The following is a 14,969-nucleotide window of genomic DNA, read 5'->3' as shown; positions in this document are numbered from 1 at the left end:
AGAAACGCTGATGTACATTACTCATAGTTCTTGGAGTTTCCTTGTTTCAGTATTAAGTCATAATAACTACCCCGTTTCTGTAAAGCTCCTTGCCGAGTGTTTGCCAATGATGTCTCGTTTAAGATCTCAAACCTAGCATTTGTACGGAGTATTTGGCAGCTCCAGCACAGCGCCTGTCACCATTTTTGGGTCAGGACACGGCCCAGTGAGCTCGCTTCCAGGTCTGGCTGATGTTTCCGATCCCCAGCACTTCATGTGCTTTAGGTCACTCAGAGAATACCACATGAACCTCAGCCCAGAGCACTGACAATTCCAGTATTTTCACATTACATGTTTTCACTCGTGACACTTCTGTAGGCCCACAGGAAAAGGAGAAAAAAAAAATATATATATTTCATGGGAAAAACAATGATAGAATTAGAGTAATTTTATAAATTAAATGTTTATTTAAACAACAAAAACTAACAAATATACTTTGCAAAATTAGCATTTTAATATTCAACACAAGAAAGCATTAACTGAAATTCTTTGTCAAAGTAAAGGTAAGATTTTTAATCCATTTGAAAAGATCACTATTTTCCAAGGAGACAGCAGCTGAAAAATTAACAACTTTGACACACTTGCATCTTGGTAATGTAATAACACTGTCAGGCTTAAAATTTATAAAATCAGGAACATAAACATTGCCCAAAAACACATTTTAGTGACACAGTCTTACAGTTTGAATTTTTAGAAGCTCTTTCTCTTGGACTTCAGCAAGGCGACACAATGTTCCTGAGGGACAGTTCTTCTACTGCCAGACTTCCAGCTGTAGATCAATGGTTTACTCGGTAACATTAAGGACAACCTTTGAATTTATCATACCAAGTGAAACTTCATAGTCAGTGATTAAACACGCCAGTAGTTTCTGAATTGCATTTGATAATATTTTGGCTGCAAATTAACTCCTGCCTTCAATTTGTAATGCATTTTCAGCCAAACAGTCATTGCATCGAATTAAATGTCAGACATCAATTTCAATCACTTGGTGTAGGGGTCACAATCATTTAACTCTTGAAAATTATTCCGCTAACCTGCTTCCCACAACTCCCCGTCTTGATAATCTTGTATGTGAATTCTAAAGTGAGCACGTAGTGTTGACTGGATTGTCTTCATGGGGTAGCTTTGGACTTCTTGCTTTTGCTCTTTTTGTCTTTCTTCTTTAGCCCATCCATATGAGCTCTTAAAAGATTAGAATACGCCTAAAGAAGACACAAAGTGACATTGTCCTTCATTTATTGGTTATGAGGTGCATATAGAGAGTTCAGTCACAATCAGTGGCCACAAACACAAACCATAAGCCGGTGACAACTCTTATACTAAACCGCAAGGGCAGCCGGCTTACCAGACAGAACGAGTCACATGACACTCTCAGAGATGACCAATTACTACTCCTCCCTCCCGCCTTCACCGTTCCCAGTGAAAATATAAGAGTGCAGAAAAATTTAACATCCCTCGTATTTATAAATTGATTAATTGGGGATTTTCATTGTTTTAATGTCCATTTCCTAATATTCTATTTTCAATGTGTTAAATATTAAAGCTTTTTATAATTTTACTGCAGAAATTCTTTCCTATTTGTGCCTTTAATGAGCGTCTCCTAATTTCTTTAGGTTTATGGTATTGGTTATATTTTTGCTTGCTCAACCCAGTTGGCCCTCTGAGACTTTTCAATACCTGCACAATAAGAATGTCCAGACATTCCTTTGCTCTTAGCCCATTTAATGAAAGCGCATCCTTTCACCCAGAGATGCATTTCACTGTTTCTTTACCAAAACGGCCTTTTGCTCTGAAATTGTTACACTGCTGCTTTCATAAAGCGTCTAACAGGAAGAGCATTTTTTGATTTTTGATGGTTTCAACACTACTACAGCATATACTATGAAAGTGATTAGACAGAGCAGGTTCTTGTTAATCACGCTTTATTAAACTCATGTTAAACCAGTATGGACAAGCTTGGCAAAGAGCTACTCCATTTACATTAAAGACCGACAATAGTCTATAGAGGAAGAGAAATGTTTTGATTTAAAATTGAGCAGCCACAGTGGACAATATCTATTAGTAAAGATATTACATATATATTTTAAAATTTTACTGCGGTGGGTTGGCACCCTGCCCGGAATTGGTTCCTGCCGTATGCCCTGTGTTTGCCGGGATTGGCTCCAGCAGACCCCCGTGACCCTATGTTCGGATTCAGTGGGTTGGAGAATGGATGGATGGATATTAAAATTTTAAATAAACCTTGTTCACAGAAAGCCTATCATTGGTAATTTGAAAATATGTTCAACCTGCTTATCCAGTTCAAGGCTTCTGAGAGAGGTCAAACAATCCATCCCTCTTTTATGAAAATGTTTTTTCACCTGAGAGATAACCTTCAGGTAGATGCTTCTTTTGGAAGGTATACAGTAAATATATCTCAGTGTTGTACTGCATGCTGTAAATCATGGTTATTGTACGCAAGTTAAATCAATAAGGCATACAGATTTGACTTATAAGCTGTGAGTGATGGCTATGAGATGAGGGGTTTCTGTCTCTTAGTGACTTTTTATCAGTGTTTTACTTTCCCACCATAATTAAGTAGGTTGGCATGGCTAATGAAGGTCTTTGTAGAGCACCTGCTTCATAACCCTAAAACAAACCATCAGTACTTAAGGGATCTGAATTACCGTAAAAGTACAACATTCCACAAGACACATCACCAAATGTAGAAAAGACAAAAACATTTAAAGTTAGGCTTACCATCTGGAATTTTATAACTTCCTTAGAGCTCACCTGAAAAATAAACAGACCACACTATCAGACTGTCGCATTAAATTTCCTAAACTGACAAATGTGAAGTTCAGATTTTAATTTCTTAGTAAGTTAGTTTCTTTACAGTGGGTGGGTGGCTTCAGCTGTCACTCGGGAGCCTTGGTGGCCACATATACATTGGTAAAAAGTCCTTCTGAAAGAGCTAGTATTGTATGGGCTTTAAGAGAAGACACTGGAGGCAAAAAAACTATACCTACCACTGTAGTGATCTTCTTTTTTCCATCAGTTGCTCGGAGGAGACATTTATTGTCTGCTGGTTCAAATGTTTCTGGATGGCCTTTCCTTGGGACTGGTTTTGTCCTTCCATCATCTGCAACAACAGAAAAGTTTAAGTGGTGTACATTTAGGCATGGTGGGCCTATCCATTAGGTGGTGGCAAATGTAATCTGTTTTCTGAAGGTCACAGCAAAATATCACATTGCTAATTATTTCCTTAAACAATCTATACATTTTCCTTACAACATGATAGCTTTCATATACATATTTACTAACTTATTTTTGCAGGTTACAAACCTATACCCAATATTCTGATGTGACCCTGCAAAGCAAACAACATAACCCTATAAAAATGAACAGATGAACATAGAATTGCAAAAAACAAAAACACTTATCTAATCAGAAAGAAAGAAGTTAACTGAAAATGAAATTATAGTGTAAAGCAAGTTGTGCACAGTTGTCTTTGTATGGATAATCATTTCAGAAACACAATAGTGCTCCTTCTCTTGATCAGTAGTTGTTTTATACACTTTGGATTTGTACTGTGTGTATCTATTGTTAAACAAGATCTCTGTCACTTAGGCCTTTCCCTTTGTTATCAGCCTTAAAGTCAAAATCGGAGATGCTCAAGTCCCCTGAAAGGCCGTTCCTAGCAATTGTCACTGCAACGTCTCTGCCCTTCCAATCTGTGTTTTTGCGAGTACTGGCTACAGGCACATTTGAACAACATTCAAAAAAATTTTAAAAATAGTCAAAAACAGATTAGAAGAAAAAAAAAAAACAATGATACAACTTCTTAAATACACACACTCATCTGCTGGCAAGACTGCCCAGGTCATAGTCTTAGTCTGTCCTCTCATTTATATTTAAAATTCAATGAAACTTCCTTACCAGATGTAACACGTGTGAAACCTGTTTGCATTCATTTCTATGCAAAGCAAATGGATATTGGGAATGATGTCACTGCTTGTTGTTATAAAAGTATTTAAATGACCATGTCCTCATGCAGGAAAGTGCTAAATCATATGTCATTTGTTCCTATAAATTTTACACATGGCCAGTCAGTGGTTCCATGTGAAACGCTTGCACAGTGTAATCAGTGATGGGGTATAAAGACGATGCATTTCACAAGACACTGTCTAGATTTAGTTTTGTATTTAGAGTTTTAAAGAGATGAAATGCATGAATCAGTGACTTATTAATGCTTTGAAACCACTGCTTTTGCTTGATGTTCCATTAAAGAATGATTCAATGCCAAATAGTTTCCTGTCTGTCTTACATAAACGTATATGCTTTCTCACTTACAAACAGAAAGACAATCAATAACTACCTTCTATTTTCCCAGCAGCATACTGGGTTGACTGCTCAATTGAAAAAAAACAGATCTGAAGCTTAATGTAAAATGCTTCAAAAAATCCTCATATTGCATGAACTCTTCAGTGTAGATGATTTCTCCCAGCCATCTCTGTCTGAGCATGTTGCACCTTATTACTTGACAGCCCATGGCAAACTTCTGATTCCTGGTAGCAAAAGACCTACCTGTTCATAACTTATTTCTGCATTTTAACTTTAAGAAAAACACTCTACAGAACAAACTCAGAACAATGGGATTATTAGTGGTGGCTCTCTGGCTAAAGGATCTATGCTGGTAATTCTAAGGTTGCCAGTTCAAATCCCAACAGTGCCAGAAGGAATGCTATTGCATTGGGCCCTTGAGCAAGGCTCTTAACCCAAAATTGCTCCAGTGCAAATAACTGACCACGTTCTTGGACCCCAAAGCTTCTCTCTCCCACTCTCAATCTCTGGAGAGTAAGTATGTGGAAAAACTACAAATTCCTAGTGCAAGAAATTGTATATGGCAAATAAAGTGAATTATCATCATTTGATGAACATATCTTGTAAAGAAGATCTCCCTCATCCAGTGGCATATATGGCCACGTAGCTTGTGCCACAGTGTTTATCCCCCAGCCATAGAAATAAAATAAAGTTTAATATTGTTAATTTATCTCCTCTTCTCCACAAGATACTAAAAGGCAACTAACTGGGAACTGATGTTGCATTGATGTCCTATAGCCCTCTGTGGTCCTGACCTTGGGCTAAGGAGTTAAACTACAAAAATGAATTATTTGGTGTTTTGAAATTTGGTACATTATATTGTTAGATGTTCATGGCCATTGTAAAAATTTCTAAAGCAATTAAATATACATCAATAAAATATTTTTTACAGAAACAAATCTAAAGAAAATAAATGGACATGTAAATCATGGAAGGTTTTTCGATCAAAAAAATTGAATATTATTACTGATGAAGACAAATGAAATTAACAAGACATACTTTCAAAATAAACATTAGGCATGATGCAGTATTTTTATTACTTTTTTTTTTTTACACTAATGCAACTCTCGTCAGTCTTTTTCTGCACATTTGCATACTTTTCGTTATAATGTCAAAAATTGTTAGTAGAAGAAACTCCGTTGTAAATGTAGCACCCCTGCTAAAATACTTGAACTTTTTATCTGCCATATTTCAGGGGGATATGGCAGGAGAATCATTAAGTACTTCCACTACCAATTGTGGAAGATGAACATTACACATGCACAATTAATTGGTAAATAATGCACTTGACTAAGGAGAACCTCCTCAACTGAGAGGGTTTCAAGACCTTTTAAGTGCCATATGTTTGGCAGATCCCCTTATCTTATCCAAGGCCTCTGTATAGGCTGTCAAGGACTCCTCTGCAATTGTATGTCTCGTACTTTGCCTTGTGTTCCCACAGCCTCTTGTATGAATTGGTGTCTCTTGCCTTCGGTCAGAAATATACTTCCTCGGATGTCCTCAAGGACTTGATGCACTATTTAAATGAAAGAATAAAACAGAGCCACCAGAATCCTTCCTTTTTGGTAGAGAGAACCCAAAAATGTGTTCTTTTACCTTCTTCATTGTTAGCCAAAAATATAAAAACTACCCAAACAGTCAGGTGCTTAAAATGAAGTCAATTCAGGAGTTTCAACAATGTTTCTGACTGGCATAGTAAGTAAAAATAAACTTCTCTTGGCCATCATGCTTCAGTAGGATTAAACCCCATATACAATATAAGAATATCGGCAACCTATGCTTAACATCCATCCATTATCCAACCCGCTATATCCTAACTACAGGGTCACGGGGGACTGCTGGAGCCAATCCCAGCCATCACAGGGTGCAAGGAAGGGAACAAATCCCGGGCAGGGCGCCAGCCCACCGCAGGACATACACTCACACTAGGGACAATTTAGAATAGCCAATGCACCTAACCTGCATGTCTCTGGACTGTGGGAGGAAACCGGAGCATCCTTATGCTTAACAGTAGTACTAAAATCCACAACCTCTCATTGCTCCTTAAAGCCTTGAGACACAATGTTATAAAGCACATGGTCATAAAATGGAAATATGACACACAAAAAAAAGTGTCATTTGTTCATAAAGATATAAATCATGGGGTTCTCACCTTTTTTCTTGACATACAGGCTACTGAACCAAAAATTAAAGGTGTTATTTCTTTATCTGCACCCCCTGCCCTTCCCTATTCATATATGAACAATAGTGTGATTTGAAACGATCAAAACACAACACAGGACACTAGCTGTGCTCCAACTAAAGCCATTGTCACATTACATTACTTCTAGTCATAGGGGATATCAAACCTGACAACTGCTGATGCCAATTTGGTCACCTGAGAATTTCAGATTACCCCACTGATTTAAAGCTGAAAGTCTGCACTTCAACTGCATCTGAGTTGTGTCATTTAAAATTAATTGTGGTAATGTACAGAACCAAAATTAGAAAAAAGTTGTCTCTGTCCAAATATTTATGGACCTAATTTTATGTAAAACATGAGCCAGACAGCTTAACCTCTCATGTTTTTAAGGTCCAAAACACCCACATTCTTTTTCCTCAGATGAATTATATGCATTATAATTCTGGCTGAGCGCTCACTGGTTCTCAATTCCTGCGAACACAGAGTCCAATTGACAATTTAAGACAAAGTCAGATTTGTTTGATTTTCTCAGGGCTTGTCACAGAATGGTTGCACCAAGTCTCTGGGTTTATCAAACTACACAAATGAGATTCGCGGGCGCATACTGAAACTGCCCCGGCTCGCTAAGGTTACATAAATGAAGTCTGTGGCTAAAAATGACTGTAAAAGGTGTGTAATATGACAAGAGCCTGAACATTATAAATACAGAGTATGACAGATTTTTCTAAACTCTTTACCAGACAATCTCAGTTTGTTTTTGCACTTTGTAATTGTTTATCCACAAAAGGAACTAGACATACGGTTCAAAAACTTGCTCATAGAAAAGAAAGCCAAATAAACAACAGGCAAGGTCTGCAACACTGTGGAGGAAATGTCACAGTTGATGTGAATCAGCACCAGTTTCAACCCAGGATGAATTGTGTAATTTATCCAATTGTAAAAGTAATAACCTTGCAGCACTTCCATCATAACAGCAAGCCTGTCCTCTATGTTTTCACACCTACAGTCCATCCATTTTCCACCCACTGACTCCAAACACAGGGTCACAGGGGTCTGCTGGAGCCAATCCCAGCCAACACAGGGCACAAGGCAGGAACCAATCCTAGGCAGGATGCCAACCCACCGCAGACACCTACAGTATGTTGACATTAAATGAGTCAGCCATCAGTGAGTTAATTATCTGAATCTGAGTTATCCAGCACTGGGCTGTGAATAGTTTGTCCTTTTTCTTGTAGCAACAGACTCAAAGGCAGGAAGGAATCAGCTCAGTATGCGGTGCTTTTCTTCATAGGACATACACTCACTCTCACACAAACTCGGACAATTTAGAGAGTTGCCAATCAATTTGATTTCATGTCTAAATTCCATGACAGAAACATGGAGTCCCTTCAGAAAATCTATGCAATCTGAATTCTTTTGAGAAAAATTCTTGTTTGGAAGTGTACTATTACCAATTAGACCCATCTATTCTACATAAACACAGAGCACACTATCATAATACTGTTTATAACACGTTTAAGAATACAAAATAAAAAGAAAGACAGCACTGTGACACTCTGGGTTAGACATTATATGCAAGTATTCTGCTAAAGATTTTGTTTCTACAAAAAAAATCTACCCAAAGACAAACCAAACTGCAGTATTGCCAAAATCAAGTGTAATATGCACTTATTAAAAATAAGAGAAAAGTCCATTAAACTAGCTCATATCATACCTTAAGTTAATAGGCTATCTGAAAATTAACTGGTCCTGGGACATGAGATGGTATGCTGTCCCTCACTACCCAGAATGCTTTGATCACAACTCATGCAGTTCTCCCTGGTTCCCGACTTGTCCTCAGGTAGAGCTGCCAATTGCTAGCTAGATGTATGGTTATTATTTTTAAAAATAAGATGGGGTACGTACAGGTAGACTGACAACACAGCAAGTTGGTAAGGACGTTTGTGAAACACAAAAATGTGAAATGAGGAACATCATGACCCCAATTACATTTTTGGGTTCATCTTGCATACTGAGTGAGTGCATAGCCATCAAGGTCAAGTAGCTTCTAATTTCTCAGTTGCACCAAACTAATTGTATCTCTCCCCTCAACTTCCATGCCAATATCTCAGAAGCCATTGTGACAGTGCAGGTCAGCTCCACACTCCCACTTATGTTTTGGGAGCCTCTTGAACCAGACACTGTTGATAATGCAAACAGATGAGCCAGGCAGATAGGAACACTCAGACAAAGCAAGGGGTAGGTGCATAAAAGTGCAAAGTGTTTTTATTACAACAATTCAAAAATCAAAGCATGTTCCAAAGTGCAATGCTTCATAAACTCCAAAAAACAAATAATCCATAAAAACAGGGAACCTCCATGGAATTAAACTCCAGAATTTAAAACAATAATAAAACCACCACAGTCATGAGTCCATGTTCCATCCCATGAGCCCAGCACAATACCCTCTTCATCTACCTGGCTCACCCACTCATCATTTACCTGGCAGAGACACCAGTATCTGCGGTCCCCTCCACCTGACCCTGCCTCGCCTGCCTTAAGCAGCATTGGCCAGACCACTTGGGGTTGGTTTTCCTCTCATGTTCCTTCTTGCTCGTTCTGGCATACCTTGGATCCCTAGAGGGAACTCCACCACAACATTAAATCAGTGGGGACAATCTGCCCTAGAATGCCAACCCTTCGTGCTGCCTTTCCCCAATTCCTGGATGGCTCATCCTGCCACTCCACCCGATGCTATTCTCATGGCTCTTGTCTTTCTTCTGTTCCCCGTTCTGTACCATGCAGGCTCCTTTTATACTACTGCGCATAATGGGGTGCAAGTGCGAACGTGCCACACCCGTCGAGGAATTAATGAGGCACGTGCCTGATGGGCTCATTCATGTGTTTGCAATCAGGCAGGCACCCCCAGCCATCTTATAAACGCAGCACACTCACACTTGGATTACAGCCTGCACTCTTGCAGGTTAAGATTATTTATTTAAAATCAGCATAGAGCCACGGACCAACTATCACAGCCATGGCTTCAAAATCATCAATCTCCACAATTTTCAAACACTGAACTTCTAACAATTTACCCAAAATCTTATATATTTCAAGCTATGATAAAAGACATCATGAGCAACTGTTCCTGTCACTAGATATCTCTTTGTCCTACTAAAGTGGGCACATAACCCATCTGCCAGTTAACTTTCCAAGACAGATTTTAGAATATATATATATTTTTTTATTTATAAACAATATACACCCCACAATCACTCAGTGTTCATTTAACAGTATGCGATTTACAAGTTTGGCATATCTGCATTGTATACAGATGGATTAACTATATAACTTATTTTAAGCACAGTATAAGATTGCTTCTACAAAAACAGCTTTCTGTGTTGACCGACGTCACATATAACTGACACAGTAATTATGTGTGAAGAGAAAGAGAGACCAAAAAACAAAAAAAGTTTGCTGTATTTACTGCTTAAAAATGGCCTGTACCTCCAAGAACATCTAGAAAGTAGTCATTGTAAGTGTGCTGTGATGTACTTTATGACTTCACTGAAAACACAGGCATGTCTAACACACACAGATCAAAAGAAAAAAAACATTTTCTACGAGTTTGTGAGCTGGTTGGTGGAGTGGCCCCACATAGTCACAGTACATACTAAAGGCTTAAGTTACAATCTAGAACTTTTTTTTTTTTTTAGCAATACCAGTTTTCACTATCATAAGTGTGGTGGAATTATACCGATCATATAAGCAGATAAATATTTTGTATGTCTTTATTTGTAATCTGTTTAACTTCATTGATGAGAACAGCAGTGCTTTGCCATTTACCAAAACAAGCTACCCCTCAGTCTTTGGGAATGACTCAGGATGACAAATTTATGGCAAGTTGGATGGAGTATCAGACCACTTTGACAAGCGTAACTGTGTTTGGACTTGTACAAGCCTATAAGTTATCCATAGCAGGAAAGCCGTAAACTGCCTAAACAAACCAACTGGAGGATGAGCAGAGCCTGAGCTATTCCATTAGTGAATGTCCCAGGAAAGTGTGTTTGACAGGGGTTACGTAGAGACAATAAAGAGAGACTTGCAAAGGCCTGCTCTCTCTGCCATATTGCATCCGGGCAAACCCAGACCAGATGATGACCTGAAGAAACCAGGCTGCCTGGGCCAGTGCAGATGATGTACTGACCAGGAATAATCAAATGCAACTATAGGTTATTGTGCCATATGAATTGGTTGCATGGTCTTGATTTAAAAGCTATATTCTAAATGCTTGTACAGCACTAGTTATAATAAAATTATCTATAATACGTACAGTGCATCCAGAAGATATTCACAGCGCATCACTTTTTCCACATTTTGTTATGTTACAGCCTTATTCCAAAATGGATTAAATTCATTTTTTCCTCAGAATTCTACACGCAACACCCCATAATGACAACGTGAAAAGAGTTCACTTGAGATTTTTGCAAATTTATTAAAAATAAAAAAAAACTGAGAAAGCACATGTACATAAGTATTCACAGCCTTTGCCATGAAGCTCAAAATTGAGCTCAGGTGCATCCTGTTTCCCCTGATCATCCTTAAGATGTTTCTGAAGCTCAATTGGACTCCTCCATCTGTGGTAAATTCAAGTTGATTGGACAGGATTTGGAAAGGCACACACCTGTCTATATAAAAGGTCCCACAGTTGGCACTTCATGTCAGAGCACAAACTAAGCATGAAGTCAAAGGAATTGTCTGTAGACCTCCGAGACAGGATTGTCTCGAGGCACAAATCTGAGGAAGGTTACAGAAAAATTTCTGCGGCTTTGAACGTCCCAATGAGCACAGTGGCCTCCATCATCCGTAAGTGGAAGAAGGAGGTCGAAACCACCAGGACTCTTCCTAGAGCTGTCCGGTCATCTAAAACTGAGCGATAAAGGGAGAAGGGCCTTAGTTAGGGAGGTGACCGAGAATCCGATGGTCACTCTGTCAGAGCTCCAGAGGTCCTCTGTGGAGAGAGGAGAACCTTCCAGAAGGACAACCATCTCTGCAGCAATCCACCAATCAGGCCTGTATGGTAGAGTGGCCAGATGGAAGCCACTCCTTAGTAAAAGGCACATGGTAGCCCGCCTGGAGTTTGCCAAAAGGCACCTGAAGGACTCTCAGACCATGAGAAACAAAATTCTCTGGTCTGATGAGACAAAGATTAAACTCTCTGGTGTGAATGCCAGGCGTCACGTTTGGAGGAAACCAGGCACCGCTCATCACCAGGCCAATACCATCCCTACAGTGAAGCATGGTGGTGGCAGCATCATGCTGTGGGGATGTTTTTCAGCAGCAGGAACTGGGAGACTAGTCAGGATAAAGGGAAAGATGACTGCAGCAATGTACAGAGACATCCTGGATGAAAACCTGCTTCAGAGCGCTCTTGACCTCAGACTGGGCGGCGGTTCATCTTTCAGCAGGACAACGACCCTAAGCACACAGCCAAGATATCAAAGGAGTGGCTTCAGGACAACACTGTGAATGTCCTGGAGTGGCCCAGCCAGAGCCCAGACTTGAATCCGATTGAACATCTCTGGAAAGATCTTAAAATGGCTGTGCACCGACGCTTCACATCCAACCTGATGGAGCTCGAGAGGTGCTGCAAAGAGGAATGGGCGAAAGTGGCCAAGGATAGGTGTGCCAAGCTTGTGGCATCATATTCAAAAAACTTGAGGCTGTAATTGCTACCAAAGGTGCATCGACAAAGTATTGAGCAAAGGCTGTGAATACTTATGTACATGCGATTTCTCGAGTTTTTTTTATTTTTAATAAACTTTTAAAACCTCAAGTAAACTTTTTTCACGTTGTCATTATGGGGTGTTGTGTGTAGAATTCTAAGGAAAAAAATTAATTTAATCCATTTTGGAAGAAGGCTGTAACACAAAATGTGGAAAAAGTGATGCACTGAGAATACTTTCCGGATGCACTATAAAGGTTTAGCTCTTTTTCTCGCTTGTTCTTTAACCTCAGGTGGTTAGACAGTGATGGTTAAAGAAAGGAAGGCATAGGAAGTGTTAAACTGAAGTAGTGTATCTCACCACAGACTGGTAAGTGTATGGGATTTTAGACATTTTGGTTATGTCTAAACAATACAATAAAAAATGGAAAACAGGGTCACCATATGACCCTACACTTCAAAACAATAAGGCACTATTACATACCGTATATCTTCCAATAGTAGCCCCAGCGTTTACTCAAAAAATTATTCGGACGTCCAGGCGTTTAAAAGAGGCCGGCGGTTGTTGGAGACCGGCTATTATTCACCTCGCAGACGGAATGGTGATGGGTAAACGGGGTTCATTTGGCAGTAAAATACGGTATGGTACCGTATTTATGGTCACAAAATGCAGGCAACAACACCGGATGAACATTTCAGGATTTAATGAAATTATCAGTACAGCAGTACGGTCTTATTAAAGCAGTACACGGTACAGTACTACCGTAAGCATGAACAATAGGTACGGTAGACACCAACTTTCTTGCCAATGATGGCACCAGCACTGGCCTGCACCAGTCCGAATTTCGCACGAAAGCTCATCAGCACGACAAGTCCCCTGCGGAACATAAGGAAATGCAATAAGCTCCAAACTCATACATATACATTACGACATGAGACTGGATAAGATACAATAAAGTACAGTACTTGCCATCTACTCGTCGTCTGAAAATGTACACAAAGAAATTTCTTTTTGACTTTCTCGCTTCCTCGATAGCATCCGACGACAAAACATTTTTGACACGAAAAGGTACTTATCGTATGATTCACTGCAGGAGGGCGGTAGCCCAGGTGGTACGAAAAGAGGATTAGCGTACGAAAAAGGCGGTGGGTCATTGGAGATCGGCGTTTACTACAGACCGGCGCTTAAAGGATACCGGCTACTATTAGAGACCGGCGTCTATTTGTTGTGACATCTCTTCAAACCCGGCGTTTATTGGAAACGGGCGTCAATAAGAAGCCGGCCACTACTAGATGATATACGGTACACACAAAAAAAAAACACAAATAGTTTCCATTTATCAAAATCACTAAAATGATAAAATAAAACCACAGCACAAGTACAAATGCTAATACAATATGGGCAGACACTAGGAGCAGCCTGTAAACCATTAGGGAATAGAAAATAATGACATTTGAAAAAACTGGTAAATACTGGCATAATGAGCACAGATAATTAACTAAGGCAGAACAGTAATATAAAGAAAAAAAAAAATGTTACAACTGGTGAGGCTTCTCTAACACACATACAGAAAGTTGTTCCTAGTTGGCACATGTGTTCCCTGTGGCTCATCTGGGATTAACCAATGCAAATGAAACAGGTTACCTAAATATCAAGGACACTTACAATACTTGTAGTTACTAATATTAAATGGTAGGCTTGCTGGCGCAGTGGTAGCACTGCAGCCTTGCAGTAAGATTAGCATCCTGGGTCATCCCTGTGTTAAGTTTCCTTCAGGTACAACTGTTCCTCCCAAGATGATTTGGCAGAATTTGTATAGCACTAGTGTGAATGTGTGTGGATTCACTTTTGATGGACTGGCGGCCTGTTCAGAGTTTATTCCTGTATCATGCCCTATATGCTGGATGGGATGGATTCTAGCATCCCCCAGTGCACTGTTTTGGACTAAGCGGGTTAGGAAATGTTATAGTTGTCAAATTCACAAACTAAAAAAATGAAATGGATCAAAATCTAATTTAACAGGAAGAAAGAGCATCGAGCAGAAATGTAAACTCAAAAAAGACGTTACTCTCATGGATAAATAAAGGTGAAAGAATCTTTGTTCAAACCTTCTTATTTAAATAATCCAACACACACTTTTGTCTGTAATTATGTTAAATTGTGAAAAAGTTTTATATACTCACATTTTTTCAGTGTGATATAAACACTTCCACTTGTTCTACATTTCTGGAACAGACGGGTGAGTTCTGTTAAAAACTGCAGAAAAAATAAACACACCACAGTATAATTAATAACTCAAGTAATATTTATGTACAGAAACTATACCTGTACTTGAACAGAGCTTATAAAAATGAGCAAAGCAACAAAACAATATGAAAAATCTGAAGCATGAGGCTGAGACATGTTCATGATGGCAGACAGCTATGTCACCCCTTAAGCGGAAATGTGCCTAATGACACAATATACAGAGTAGCAGACATGGCAGAAGATCACAACAGGATCCAGGATAGCTTTCTGAGATTTTAAAGGTTTGAAATAATAATGCTTTACCAAGTTTCAAAAAGAGGAACTATCTATCTTTAAATCCAAGGTAACATCTGCTTAACTAAAGGCTAGCACAAAAGTCAGTGAACTTTGTCATCTCAACCATATACAAGTATACAGATAGACAAAACTGCGAA

At 39.2% G+C, this 14,969-nt stretch overlaps 1 protein-coding gene across 1 annotated transcript in view; it reads right to left on the bottom strand.

Moving 5' to 3' along the window:
- Positions 1–423: 423 nt before the first annotated feature.
- The window catches only part of srp14 (signal recognition particle 14), a 33,675-nt gene continuing 19,129 nt past the window's right edge, over positions 424–14,969 (bottom strand). Inside the window, exons 2-5 of the mRNA XM_039741644.1 lie at positions 14,472–14,544; positions 3,048–3,160; positions 2,779–2,811; positions 424–1,241 (exon numbers count right to left, since the gene is read on the bottom strand). Of these exons, the coding sequence (XP_039597578.1) occupies positions 1,152–1,241; positions 2,779–2,811; positions 3,048–3,160; positions 14,472–14,544 (309 nt within the window). The 3' untranslated portion in view covers positions 424–1,151. The remainder of the gene's footprint in view (positions 1,242–2,778; positions 2,812–3,047; positions 3,161–14,471; positions 14,545–14,969) is intronic.

The sequence above is a fragment of the Polypterus senegalus genome, chromosome 18, assembly GCF_016835505.1.
Source record: "Polypterus senegalus isolate Bchr_013 chromosome 18, ASM1683550v1, whole genome shotgun sequence".
Classification (NCBI taxonomy): Eukaryota; Metazoa; Chordata; class Cladistia; order Polypteriformes; family Polypteridae; genus Polypterus; species Polypterus senegalus.
Note: the sequence above shows the minus strand (reverse complement) of the source record. Positions and strands in the feature narration are given on the sequence as shown.